The sequence below is a fragment of the Eulemur rufifrons genome, chromosome 13 (genome assembly GCF_041146395.1).
Source record: "Eulemur rufifrons isolate Redbay chromosome 13, OSU_ERuf_1, whole genome shotgun sequence".
NCBI classification, from domain to species: domain Eukaryota; kingdom Metazoa; phylum Chordata; class Mammalia; order Primates; family Lemuridae; genus Eulemur; species Eulemur rufifrons.
Window position 1 is genome coordinate 3139773 of NC_090995.1, and position 14934 is coordinate 3154706.

Below are 14934 nucleotides of genomic sequence, written 5' to 3' on the forward strand. Positions count from 1 at the left end.
GAACTCGTGGCCCCCAGAACTCTGAGACGACAGGTTTCTGTTGTTTCAGCCACAGTATGTGATGTTTTATTAATGCAGCTCTAGCAACCTCATGCAGAGCGTTGCTTTGTAATCAGAAATTCTTAAAAAGTCCAAGTTAAAATCATTATAAAATAGACTTTGATCAATTTTCTGCCTTTTGTGTGAGAGTCTCTCTGTCACACTGTTTTGCAGGTGTGGTGACATTTCTTGGGGAAACCGCGGAGCTATTATTCCGGAGTCTGTTGTCATGGATGAAGCGAAGCTGGACACAGGCACTCGGACGCCCGACAGTGGGAGGTCCCATCGGGTGTTGTTTCAATGTGACAAATAGCTACAGAGCTGGGGAAGTCCCAAGGAGGCTCAAATTGTTCTTTGTGTTTTAAAAAAAATGATCTTTGTGTTTTAGAAAAGGTAACATATATCTATAGTAAAAAAAAAAAAAAAATTCAAGTAGCCCAAAAGGAGACACAGTGAAAATAAAGCCTTTTTGTCCCCCCGTGACCCTCGGTGCACTGTTCCTGTCCCCAGAGCACACCCTGTTAACCGTCCTCCCGGGTGTCCTCCTGAGAGACAGTCTGTGCAGCTAGAGGCCTGCAGCTGTCCCTCCTCTCCTGGCTCTACGAAACTAAGAACATTCTAGGCCCATTGCTCTGCCCCTTGTTTCTTTCCCCTAATGACAGCTCTTTCCCATTCCTTTAAGTGACACCCTTGAGGCAGTTCGGTGTGATGATTAGGATTGTGCCCCTGGAATCACTTTGCCTGGGTCCCCAGCCAGGTGACACCTCCCGCTGGCTGTACAACCTGGGACAAGTTACTAAGGCAGTGTGAGCCTCCTCATGTCTAAAACAGTCTTCCCTGGTACGCCAACCGCGATTCCTGCACACGGCAACGGGGGACATGGCCCCGAAAGCAGGCATGGCACACAGCAGTGCTGAGCCCACGTTAGTGGCCGCCAGGTAGTCATGGAGACGTGCAAAGCCATACCTGGCCATTTACCGTCTGTGGCATGATTTTCTTGTTGCTCAAATATCATTTTTAAATACTTTAGACTGGGTAAGAGAAAGGTACAAAGCAGAGGCCATTGCTCACTGCTAAGCACCCACAGTCCAGGGCAGTGGGGATGAAGGAAAGACAGGCAATTAGATGAATAATGTTAATTCAATGAACTAAGTGCTATGAGAGAAGGGTGTAGAGTGTACAAGAGCTCCCAGGGAAAGCCCTACTCGGGCAGGAAGGAATCGTGTTGTTACAAACCACACCGGTGTCCACGGTGACGTCCCTGTACCAGAAAAACTTTAGCCTGAGTAATAACGCGTGATAAACATAAGCACATCTGTGCAAGAAGTTTCTACATAGAGCTCCAATATGTTTCTTCTAAATCTCCATTTCCCAGTGCATGTTTCTTTAGCATATTTCCTCTTTTAGGCAGAGACGGCTCCATGCTGGATTAGAAATTATTGTCTTTGCGAGCTGAAAACAATGGCATGAAAAACATTTGACAAGAAGGCCCACTGAGTTATTCATCCAGAGCAGCCTCATTCACTGAACTGACTTCCCAGACAAGCTCAAGTTTGTTCACTACAAAATGCTTTCAAAGGACAATGGGAAGAATTACAAGTGAAGCCAAAATGAACTTCAGGTTCAGCTAAAACCAAAATTCTAATTCTTTTTGATAGGTGAAATCTCTACAAGGTCATGAGATGTTAAATATATTTTGCCAATAATTAATTTTAGGATAAACATTTTAACATAAGATTCCATTTGAGCCAGTAGACCACTTATTTGAAGCAATAGTTGATTCACAGAATCCTAAACCAAAGGATCTGGAAATTCCTTTGGATTCTTTTCAGTGGGATCTGAAGTTCGTGTTTAAAGCATTTACAGAATTCTCCTGATTTTTAAAAAATTTAAGAGCATTTGATTTGCTTGAATCTTTTGATATTTAATTACAGCCTGAAGATAGTTTTCACTGAGAATTTTTTTGTGGTAATTTAACAAATAACTATCTACCATAAATGCATAAGAAATACATGCATATAAAGCAAGAAGAATCACATTGTGCTGCGGTTTGGAAAATTCTTGGAAAGTATTGATTCCAGGTGGCAGCGATTTTTTGTGTTTTGGGTTTTTACAGAGCCCAGGGCCTGAGCAAGCCTATTATAGAGACGTCCGTGAAGCCACCTACGTGTCAAGATGTCTATGGTGCGAGGAGGATCCTCATTCCCCAAATAGCTCTTCGCAAAAACCTAAACTTCCCCTTTTCATTGAGTTAAGCATTCGTTTCCTAGGACATTTTGTTGAGTATTTCTTCCAGGCTCATTCCGTATTTCCATGATTGGTGGGTAGAAACGTTTGCCTACATTGAATTGTTGCTTCCTGCTGTATAGACGGCTTTGAGCAGATGGTCCCAAAGTTACTTCTTGGAGTCCCACAGCTGATACTGATACAAACAGTGGAAAGCATTTGGAATGCACCCTCTTCTCTTTCCTTCATCTTCAGCTTCTTTTATGACACACTTTCAGTCCCTTTATCGCTCAGAGAACTGTTCTCCTCTGAATATCTTTCAGATTTGTAAAATCTGTCTTCAAAGTGAGCTTTGACATGCAAGATGTTGCAGCACAGGACCTCGGCTGTTCTAGCTGCTGCATACACACACACACACACACACACACACACACACGGGCGGCCGACTGCATTAGCTTCCCCAGAATTGCATCACCCGTGACTCACACTGAACCTACTGTGGGTGAAAACTCCCAATTAGGTCATTTTTCTCGGCCACTCCTACAAGGGCGATGCCTTTAGAATTGAGCGCGGAAAGAAAGCTTTGCAGCAGCGAGAAATGCCAAGGGAGGAGAGTTGCTAACGAGCAGCGATCTGGGCCACACAAGTCCCGGGGAGGACCCTGGTGAGGACAGGTCACGCCTTTGTCTCCCGTCATTTCCTCAGCTGGTCTGTCTGCTCCAACGACCGACTTGTTGCTTATTAACTACGTGACCCACGCGAGTAGCAACCTCAGCTTTCCCATCATCAAGGTGACTAGTAATAACGCCTAGAGGAAAATCTTCTCATTTTCATATATTGGAACACAGTCTTCTTTTATAAACTTTTTACACAATTATTTAGCTTTTACAGAAGAAAACAAGCTACAAGCTTGGCTAAATTGTGCAATGCATTTGGAATATGCCAGACATTGTGCTAGGTGTTAGGAATACACATCAGTGCACTTGGAATAGATTCATTTTCCTGAAACTAAAAAAAAATAAATAAAAATAAAAATAAATTATTTTGGTCTCATTTTCTCCAAAGAAGTAAAATGAGCAAGAAGCTACTATTTATAATAATACACGAGAAACGATGTTATATTCGCCTTTCTCCCTACGGCCCACGCATCGCCGTAACTATGTCTCAAAGCTAACAGAGTCAACAGGGCAGAGACTAATCCAGCTTCGAAAAAAAAAATATTTGTACTGGGCTTAAAAAATTATCAAAGCCAGCCATTGACCTTGAAGGAAACAGTGGTATTATCACTTGGAAACACCCACTTACCAAAGAATTTTCAGAGCTGCCTCTTAGTGAGGTACAGGAAATAAACCCAACCACAGAGAAGGCAGAGGGGAGAGATCCAGGCAGCTGGCCCTCAGTCCAGCCTCCTTTCCTTTCGTTCCAGTGCCTCTTCCAGCTAGAACCATTGGGAAAATTGCCCCCGAATATTGGAACCTTCATAGTTTCTTGGGTCATTGAGTTTTATTGTCTTCATTTACTGGCCTAAGTTTACGTCTCATTTTCTCTGTCCTTTAAAGCAGTGGTCCCCAACGTTTTTGACAGCAGGGACCAGTTTCATGGAAGACATTATTTCGATTGCTGGTGGGGGAGAGGGGGGTGGGATGGGGTAGTGGGGTGGTGAGGCCAGCGCCATGGGGAGTGGCTATAGATATTCTTGTCCCCCTGACCCATGCTCACCTCCTGCTGTGCGTCCCTGTCCTTTCCTGAGTGTCATGGAAGACAGTTTGTCCACAGATGCAGGAGGTGGGCAGGTGGCAGAGCTCTGCTGCCGGGTCCCTAACAGGCTACAGCCCAGCATTGGTCCTCGGCCCGGGGCTTGGGGACCGCAGCCTGGGCTTGGGGACTGCAGCTTTAAAGAAGAGGCTTTCAAACTTGTTGAATTAGCCCACAATATAAAATACCTTTTATATCACTGCCCATATATGCACACACACATATATAACAATCACACACACACAGTTACAGGAAACAACACATCCTTCGATATGCTATTTACTTGACTATTTTCTTTTCTATTTCTTTTGAACAAATATTCATGTGACCCACTAAGACCACCAATGGGCTGCACCTGGTGTTTAAAACAATGCAAAGCAGGCCAGGCGCGGTGGCTCACGCCTGTAATCCTAGCACTCTGGGAGGCCAAGAAGGGCGGATCGTTTGAGCTCAGGGGTTTGAGACCAGCCTGAGCAAGAGCGAGACCCCGTCTCTACTAAAAATAGAAAGAAATTAGCTGGACAACTAAAAATATATAGAAAAAGTTAGCCAGGCATGGTGGCACATGCCTGTAGTCCCAGCTACTCGGGAGGCTGAGGCAGGAGGATCGCTTGAGCCCAGGAGTTTGAGGTTGCTGTGAGCTAGGCTGATGCCACAGCACTCTAGCCCGGGCAACAGAGAGAGACTCTATCTCAAAACTAAATAAATAAATAAACAACGCAAATCCTCGCTACTCAGAGTTTGGAACAGCAGCACCAGCACCGCCTGGGGCCTTGCTAGAAATGCACATTCTCAGGCCCTGCCCCCGATCTGCCAAGCCCCCAAGACTGTTGTGCAGTTTAGAGTCTGAGAAACGCGGATGTGAAGGACTCTCGGGCCTGCAAACTTCAATTCACCTCAGTAACATCAATGGTTTGAGTTCACGGTGTTTGGCATCTGGAGGGAAAGGCAAAGTGGAGTACTCACTAAGTTGCTTTTTGGTATCAATGAAGAGGAAAAGATAAGGATCTGCAGGTGAACATGGAAAAATCCCCGAATAGCCGTCACCTGAGTGATTTGGACAGTAAATGGTATAGGAGCAGGAGCTCGTGGTGGGCTGGAAACATCAGAGAAAGCTTCATGGAGGAGGAAGATCAGGAGCTGAAGGCTGAAGAGTGAATATAGGATTCATTAGCTGGGGAGAGAAAAGGGCGTTCCCAGAGGAGGAACAGCCTAAGCAAAGGCACTGGGGTTGACACGTGCATGGTGGATGCAGGCAATGAACGCCCGGCTGGAGCACAGGGGCGTGGTGGGGAGCCATGTGCCGTAACCCTGGAAGACCATGCCCGGCTAATTTTTTCTATATATATTTTAGTTGTCCAGCTAATTTCTTTCTATATATATTTTTAGTAGAGATGGGGTCTCACTCTTGCTCAGGCAGGTCTCGAACTCCTGAGCTCAAACGATCCGCCCGCCTCGGCCTCCCAGAGTGCTAGGATTGCAATCGTGAGCCACCGCACCCGGCCTATTCTTACTTTTGAATGACACCGACACACCCTCTGAACCTTCTAGATCAAAAATGACAAATGCATAACACATGCCCTTTCCTACGGCCGTGGATGACACAGATAACTGATCTTTCTGGTCGAACCTGTACCCATCCTTGCGGTCCTTCCGAGCACCAGGGTGGCAGAACGTAAGATGGGTCTGTCGGGTACTCCCACTCTAGGCAACCTTCACCTGGGCTACTCTGTCCTTGGCACTGGAGTCGCTCTATAGCTTTGCCTGGCTGCTGATTTCCTCTGTGTCATTTGTTCATAGGGTTGGTGTTAGAGTCTCCAATTTCCTGAAAGGTAAAGCACTTGGCCTTCCATGCCATCAGAGATCATGGGTTTAGGATAAGGAGCCATCGTAACTCCAGGGCTTTCAGTGCTGCGATTTGTATTATTGTCAGGCTGCAACATAGCTAAGACAAAATGGTGTTGTCCACACTGGCATGCTAAGCTGTGTATTCACGAGCATGGGCTTCTCTTTCCAGTGATGGTAGCGATGGCCTCTGTCCAAGTAGGGAGGACAAAGCAGAGGCCTTGCGAGGGATTCTGGGAGTTCTAACAAGGTCTCAGAGAGGCGTAGTGGGACGCCTAGAGGAGGCTGAAGGAAGACTTTGCATCATCTTTCACATCGGGAGGTTTCTGTGATGCGACCAGCACGGCTGTGGCTGTCTGTGTTGCTCTTCTAAATGTGCACGTGTACCTTCTAAATGTGCACGTGTACCTGCGCCAACAGCAGAGCCACGTGGGGAGGCCAGCTGCCCCGGCTTGAGAAAACAGAGTGGAACGACGACAGAGCCAGAGTGTGTGAATATCTCGATGCATGAATTAAAGGTGAATGCCAAGTTTTCTCGGGGCAGTCAAGGCTGGGCTAAAGGAAAACAGGACTGGAAGGGGGGAAAGAATTCTGTGGGAGTTAGAGACCAGGATAAACCTGCTCTTGAAGGTGTCTGAGGAATGAGACAAAAAGCCATGGGAGATAGAAACACACAGATGAAGGAGATTCAGAGACACAAGAGTGGCGCGAGAGTCAGAGACACAGAAGTCAAAGAGCGGTAGACAGAGACATAGAAACAGAGACACAAAACTTGGAGACGGGGAAAGGCCCGGCACAGATGGCCAGAAGCACACGAGGACCGTGACTTAGGGAACACACCTGCAGACCCAGACAGAGTGACCCAGGAGACAGAGGCAGAGAAACCAGAGCGCTAAGGATGCCGACACCTAAAGAGAGATCCACAGAACCCAGCTCAGGGATCAACGCAGCCAGGGGAGTCAGAGACATGGGCAGATCTGGGGGACAGAGCCGCTAGCTCGGAGGGGGGGTGGACATTGCTTCTCACTGCAGCAGAGGTCCCTCTGTCCTGTCCCCAGGGCAGCCTGCACAGGGCAGGAATGGCTGCAGGACCAAAAGAGCATCATTGCTTTTGCTGTGCTCTAGCCTGAGCAGTAGCCAAACCTTTTAGCTCCTGGGCATTGGCATCTGGTGACTCAACTCAGAGCACAGACTCTACTGGCGGTGAGTCAGAACCTTAGGAGGAGTCGGATGAAACCCAGGGACTAAGCTATTTATGAAACATTAAGGCTTTCAAAAATGTTTTGATATCATTTTGAAAAAAAAAATACATGAAAGCAGTAGAACTAGTTTTGTTTGGGTGTGAATCACTTATTACGTTTTGCTCAATGGAATTCCTGGTTTCCACGCCTGTTCCTTCCTGGTTATTCCCAGCCCAGCCCTCCTGCTTCCCAGTCACTGATCTGGAAACTGAACCACTGGTTGGTTTTCTTGGCTCTGGACTGGTCGCCACCCATCCCACTGGATTACCAGATTAATCTTACCTAAAAAGAAAACATGATTACCTTGTAAAGCCACATTCCTACAAATGTTCAGTGAGTCCATATTTATTGTCCATTGACCAGATCTATTCTAGACCCTTTGGGATCCGGAACAGCCTAAACATCCAAACTTTAACAGAGGGAAACAGACTGGCCCAGGACAGACCAGACCCAGAGCCTGCTTTGAGACAGACCAAGAAAGAGATGATGGAAAAATATCCTAAGCAAAAAGCAAGAGCAAAATTATACACACAGTTTGGTTACAGTTCAATCTGCATGTGTGTGTGTGTGTGTGTGTGTGCATTGTGTGTTTACAGAGAACTATTTTTAAAGTTATACATGTTTTTAAACCAAGAAGGTCCAACAGCAGATAGCGGGGACAGGCGCTGGTGGGCGGGGAGGGAGGCGAGAACGAGCGCAGAGAAGGAGAACAAGGAGCTCCGCTAGGACCCAGCTACGCGGAACGGGGGTGGCTTCAGGTGGGTCCATATCAGGGAGCAGGAGCCAGAAGTGCCTGGGCTCATTATAGGAATTTATGCTCTGGGACATGGTCACGAAAGAGGAAAGGACCAGTGGAAGCTTCTCATAGACGGAGGCTGCCGGAGGTGGCGGCCAGACTGGACCGACTGAGTGACCCACCGGTTGGGACCCGGAGACCGAGTGTGTCTGAGTCCACGTGGGCTCTTTGTACTTTCTGAATCCTTGTGTGTTTTGTCACTTTCACGCCTTTATTTGTGCCATTTTCTCTGTATGCAATGCCACCTTTTCTGACTTCAACTAACAAAACCCCTATCGGTTCCAAAGCCATCTTTTCCACGTGCAGCTGTCCCCTCCCTTCCTGCCACGTGTAGCTGATATATGGGGACACGGTGGCGACAGCCCTCAGCCCACACGACGCTGCGTCCCAACTCTGCACGCACGCGCATGCTCTGTCGCTGCACGGCCAGTCCTCCTTTGGCACGGCCACCCCCACGCTGCCCAGCCCAAGGTCACCATGCACCGGCGGGACCCGCGACTGCAGAGCAGAGCGGGTGAGTGAAACGGGTGACTCCACCCACGGTGGAGAAACTGTGGGATGGGGGGGGGGAGAAGTCACCTTAAAGAGGAACAGAAAAACACAGCGACAGAAGAGGAAATTCACTAGAGGCAGGGAGAGGAGCCCTACACCGGCTACACACCGAGGCGCGACCACAGGAGAATCGCCTTCCGTTTTCAGAATCCAAGATTACAGAACTGCGCACAGAAGAGGAACAAGCGCCTTGCTCCGGTCGCTGTCACACCTCTGTCAACGGGATATTGACTGGCCTGGCTGTGTGTGTGTGTGCATGTGCATTAGGTGAGGAATAGAAGGAATAACGTCTTTTGTGATAAACTTGGTTGGCTGCGGTAATCACAGAGCTTTCTTCTCCTCTCTCGGGGGACCGCTAACACTCATAGGTTGCACTAGCAGAACAAGAAGAGAGAAGTTTGATGAAAAAAGGGAGGGATAGATACCTACATGATGGGTGCAACGCGCACTGTCTGGGGAACAGACACGCCTGGAGCTCTGACTTGGGGGGAAAGGCGGTACATGGGCAACGTATGTAACCTGCAATTCTGTATCCCCCATAACAATAAGATGAAATTAAAAAATAAATAAATAAATAAATAAAAAGAAAATTAGGAAGTTGCACTAGAGGTCAAACATGGAGGCTCTGGAGCCAAACTCCTGGATTTGAAGGTTTACTGGAATGTAATCTGGGGCGTGTCCTTCACTTTTCTCATCTGTAAACGGGGGTGACACTAGTAATAAATAGTCCCCACCTCACTGCGATGTGTGAATTAAATAAATTCATACATGCAAAGGGCTTCAGAGAGTGCCTGGCGCACGCTAAGCATCCAATAATTACTAATTGGCATTATTAGGATGCAAACCTCTGATCAGCGGGCTGTGCCGAGCAGCTCCGCACCGTGCAAAGAGCAAGAGCATCAGCTCTGGGCTGAGCCCCAGGCTTGTCTCAGCTCCGCTACTCACGAGCTCTGTGCCTTGGACCATGCACTTCACTCATCTGGAGTCACTCTGCATCCGTGAAATGAGCAGGATGACATTGTTTTGAAAGTGTTACTGTGAAGGCGACAAGACATATGCATGTGACCGGCACGGTGCTGGTGTATGGTAGGTGGTCTCAGCAAATAACGACCATCACAGCAGAGGAGCAGCCCGGTTTATGAAATAAGCGTGGGCTTCCGACCCAGATGCTCTGGGACTTCAGGCAATCCGATTTCTCTGCTCTTGAGTCTCCTCCAGTGAAACGTTGGGATGCTAATGCCTTTTGGAGACCAGAGACAGTGTCTGCGAACTGTCTGCCTCCGAGTGTCTTGCTCAGTGTCGTCTACTCCGTGGGAGGCACCACCCCCCCCCCCAGCCGAGGGCCAACTCCTGCCAGCCACCTGTGTGGGTACCGACCGAGAGCCAAGCGTGGTGGTTTCACATTCGGAAATGGTTGGGGAAAAAAAGAAGAAGAATACTTTGTGACTCATGACAATTACATGAAATTTACATGTCAGCGTCCACAAATAATGCATTGTTCTCGCACCGTGGCAGACACCTGCTTCTGTGTCCCCTGGCCGTTTTGCACAGCACGGGCAGATGTGACTGGCTGTGGCAGAGACCGGGAGGCCGGCAAAGCCTAAAATATCGATCACTTGGACCTTTATTAAAGCAAGTATGTTGCTCCCTGATTTCCTCTCACCTTCTCTTCTACGTGGAAAATTAAAGGGCAGAGCAATGAAGACATTTTTATTTATTTATTTAAACATCCAGAGCTTAGAATCTAGTTTCTCGGCACTGGCCGACCCAGCCAGACACTGGCACTTTCTTATAAAATTTGAGATCTGGGAAAGGATATCCAAAAAGGGAATATTTATCATATTGTTCACTCTGGATTATGGCTGACTAGGTCATTTGAATATGTAATTTTCAAATATCCTGAAATATTTTTATTTGACAGGATCTCTTTTGTCTCTACGGTTATATATAACTATACTATTCCCACATTATCTTGCAGGAAACTTTAATAGAGCTGGAATTTTAAATAATTAGCTAACTAGTAATTCTATGCCAGTGTATTACTTGGGTGATGTCTCCAGGATTTATTCCTTGTTTTATTTCCCCAGCTCTCCATTCTGAAAGAGCAGGCTGTCCTGGTCCCCCCTCGCCCACCATTCTCTCCACCCCCTCAGCACCCCTTCCCCCTCCCCCATCCCACACCCCAGGCTAAGTGCAGCTGAGCAACAATTGAAGAGGGTTTTATTTCTCCTTTGCTTTTGGACACATTCATGCGTTTAGGATGAAAGAAAATCAATGATCTTAGATTGATGCTTATAAATGAGACACCGAAATGCATCCGAGTTGCTTGATTTAGGTACCTTAGAAAACATTAAACCTGTACTCTGAGCAAGTGGCGTATGTTCTAGAAAGGGAAGTGAGGGATCTGCCCAGCCCAGGGCTCTGTTTACAGGATTTACATATCCCGGAGCCAGGAGAAAAACAGGGACCCAAGAACAAAGAATTACGATACCTCTGTAATTCTGTAATTTAACCACTAAAGTATCTGCTTTTATCTACCAAAATTACAAACATAAGAATTTATCTAACTCCTTGAATAACTTATTAAAAATAACTTAAAAATGAAGTCATTAAACCAGCCACTTTTTATCTATCAATTACATTCCATCATTTTGTTCTTATGGAGCATTTTTTTTTTTTTTTTTTTTTTTGAGAGAGTCTCATTCTGTTGCCTGGGCTAGAGTGCCGTGGTGTCAGCCTAGCTCACAGCAACCTCAAACTCCTGGGTTCAAGTGATCCTCCTGCCTCGGCCTCCCGTGTAGCTGGGACTACAGGAATGCGCCACCATGCCCGGCTAATTTTTTTTTCTATATATATTTTTGGCTGTCCAGATAATTTCTTTCTATTTTTAGTAGAGACGGGGGTCTCACTCTTGCTCAGGCTGGTCTTGAACTCCTGACCTTGAGCGATCCTCCCGCCTCAGCCTCCCAGAGTGCTAGGATTACAGGCGTGAGCCACCGCGCCCGGCCCTTATGGAGCTTTTTAAAAACTGAATTCATCAGAAGGTTTGGTACAGATCATACCTCACCGATGGGTTCAAGGTTCAGAGAAAAGATTTCATTCATATTCACTATTCTGGCAGAGGCAACAGGTCGTACAGATTTCTCAAATTATTACCTATAAAATGTGAATCAGTGATATACTGGAGGGGCAGGCACTGGCTTAAGTTGATTATTAAATGTTCAGTTTTGCAAGCTGGATGTTAAAGTTTTGGCAGCTTGAAATTGTCTATGATGGGAGTATTTATACCGGGGAATTAGACAAATATTAGAAATCAGGCTTCCACCACCTTCCTCCACCTCAGGTGGTTTTCTAGCACATGACTAAGTTTAAATAAGCCATGCTCCTAGGGTTATTCTTGGGGGGGTGAAAATGTTCTTCTCACTGCGTGATCTCAGGAAAAAAAAACAAAAAACAAAAAATGTTCTAAGCTGATTTATGATATTGTTGTATCACTCTTTATAGTTACCAAAAATCATTGAACTGTATGAACACTTGAAATGGGTAGATTTATGGTATGTAAAATAGACCTTAATAAAATTGCTAACCCAAATGCCCCCAAACCAACGAACAAAATGCCAACAATGATTTGGTGGCCTTAAGATTCAGGTACACACATGTACTCACCATCAAATTGGTTTCACTGATCATCACCTAAGAGCACATTTAGGAATAACATTGAGCGGGTGTCGGGCAGATGTGGGGGGGGAGGGGGATGGGTGTGTACATACATAATGAGTTGGATGTGCACCATCTGGGGGATGGACACGCTTGAAGCTCTGATTGGGGGGGGCAAGGGCAATATACGTAACCTAAACTTTTGTACCCCCGTAATATGCTGAAATAATAATAATAATAATAAAAAAGATTCAGGTACACCCCCAGCAGACTTAAAATGAAAAATAAGGGCGTATTTACTCAATGTTGTCAGTGGATATATATTCTGTGCAGTGGTTTTCAAACTCAGTCTCACTTTCGAATCGCTTAGAGAGTTGAAAAAGAACACGCTCACCCCCAGACACACGGATGTCATTGTTCAGGAATGTGGCCTGGGCACCAGGAGTGTTTTAAAAGCTCTTTGGGTTGTTCTAAGGCACAGCAGCGAAGGTTGAGCAAGTTTCTCCAGATAACTGCAGGTTGCCTGTTGTTATGGAAACCATCCTCACATATTTGATAAACTTCCAGGCCTATATGCACCGTGTGTGTGTGTGTGTGTGTGTGTGTGTGACTTTGGGTTTTGTACTGAACGACTATTCTTTGCCCAGGGAGGAAAGACACAGTTCTCGTTCCCTGTGGGGTTCACCTAAAGTTGCTTCCTGCTGTTGGCATTATGGGGGGGCACAGAGATGTCGTCTAGTTCATCCCTGTCATCTAAGTGTGGGCCCACAGTACTCAAGCGCGGAGTCTGGTTCAAACATTGTTTGTTTAATGAAAAGACCAGAATTGAACATCTCCTCTGTCTGTTTCTCCTTCGGGGTTTCCTACTATCAAGGACGGGGACTACAGATTAAACACACACAAAGCATTATAGGTCAACGATTCAGTAGGGCACTAGATGAGAACCCAGGTCCAGCTTCAGTGCTTGACCTTCCTGAGACCTGTTTTGGATGCTCCCAGAGGGGACTTTGACCTCTCCTGTTTGGGGATTCAATCTAGAGGGACAGAGAGAGCCTGGAACTCTGACTGCCTAATAAGGGGAGTTTTCTGTATCGGAAATTCTAGCTGTTATATCTGATTTGCCAAATGAAGGTGCAGTTAAATTCGGAGACCTCAATCTTAAAATCTAAAAACAGGACTTATTTAGGACTATCACAGCAATACAACACAAAAGATACAATTTCTATCGTCTTAACACAGAGATTTCAATGCTCTTTTGGTTTTTCGTAAGAACAGAGCCTTTGGCAGGTTGGACGGTCAGCTTTGCGGCTTAATTGATGCAAGACTGGTACACAAGTCATTCACACTTGTTTGGTGCACGGAGTGCCTGTGTCATTGTGTTGTGAAGACTGCGGGCCACTTATCCAGACAGAAGGGAAGGGTTTCCCCTCTCCTCAGGCACAGGTGTCAAAACCCCCCTCATGGGGACATTCCCAGTGCCTTAGGAGGAAGGTTCGGTTTCTCCAGAAAAATCCCCCATGCCTCTCTTGTGCAATACTTACTTCTTTTATTAGCTACCCTGATGAGTTGCCTCATCTGGGTCTGTTCTGAAAGACAGAACTCAGGTGACTCCATCCACCTCAAGTTACCTGTCGGGGGCAGAAATTTTACCCTCTTCTTGGATTGTTGGAGTTTAAAGGCTCAACGCTGCCCGCCCCCAGACAGGCACTCATACAAGAGCTCACAGACACACAGTGGCAAGATCGCTGCAGAAACTTCCTCATTCTCTGTCTTCTGAAAAAGTCCCTCTCCCCTACAGCAGGGTAGGCTTTCTATTTATCTGACTGCCACACTGTCCTCTTGCTGTCCCTAAGCCAGTGCTCAAAACTCTCCAACACACATTTCTTCATCAACCAGAGCAACCTCACCTACCGCATCCTAATTCTGTCCCTCTTCTCAAACAATGCCCCGTGTTTGATTTCCATCCCATTTGCTCAACCTGCCTATTTTCACATCTGGAAAAGAATATGTACTTTTACAATGGAAGGCACCCCAGACGGGAAGATACCTAACAGACAGGAATGAAAAAAGTGGAAAGGGTAGCAGGTGGAGAAAGACACCCCGGATCAAAGTCAGCCGGCAGGTGGGCGTGGGGAGCCAAGGTTCACCCCACAAGGCACTTTGGGGGGAGATCTGCTCTCTTACCCCAAGTCCTGGAGCAGCTCAGCGTCTCCGTCGGGTCTGCTCCACAGGTCTGAGGGATCCTGGGTGCTCATCTTCCCTTCTGGAAGTTCTGCTTTGCCCATTCGTGCCCTTGGCAGAGGCGGAGGGAGAGGCTGGGGCTGGCAGTGAGAGAGGAGCGGCCGTGGCTGCGTCTTCAGGGCAAGGAAGTGAAACTTGGTTGCTCCTCCCACCGACACTCACCGCCCCGGCCCTGGGGCACCGCCAGGAGCCAGGAAGTGTGTAAACTTCGGTGCTGCCTCTGAGGACACCCACACTGCATTGGGCCACCAAGGGCATTTGCTGTCAAAGGAAATGAGGAGAAGCCCCCTCCTCCTGGGACTGGGCTGAGTCCAGGCTGCTTAGGTGGGGCCGAAGCTCAGTTTCCCCCCAAGCATCTTTCTGTCCTGTGCACACACGGAGCACTGAGAAAGCTTCCGTGCCAGGACCACCTCTAGAGTGGGTGAAGAAATTAGAGTCACGCCACTAGTGTGACCCTGAAGTTCTGGGGTTTTTTTTTTTTTTTTTTTTTTAGCACTTTTACATTTCTGCTCAATTTCCCCGGCATTCTAGCACACGCTTGATGCCCGGGTTGGGGATGAATCAGAGACAATTATAGTTTCC

At 47.0% G+C, this 14934-nt stretch overlaps 1 protein-coding gene across 1 annotated transcript in view; it reads right to left on the reverse strand.

Annotated features, from left to right (window-relative positions):
- The window catches only part of DAPP1 (dual adaptor of phosphotyrosine and 3-phosphoinositides 1), a 43995-nt gene extending 29570 nt beyond the window's left edge, over nucleotides 1-14425 (reverse strand). The window contains exon 1 of the mRNA XM_069485476.1: nucleotides 14296-14425. Within this exon, the coding sequence (XP_069341577.1) occupies nucleotides 14296-14396 (101 nt within the window). The 5' untranslated portion in view covers nucleotides 14397-14425. The remainder of the gene's footprint in view (nucleotides 1-14295) is intronic.
- Between the last annotated feature and the right edge of the window lie 509 nt (nucleotides 14426-14934).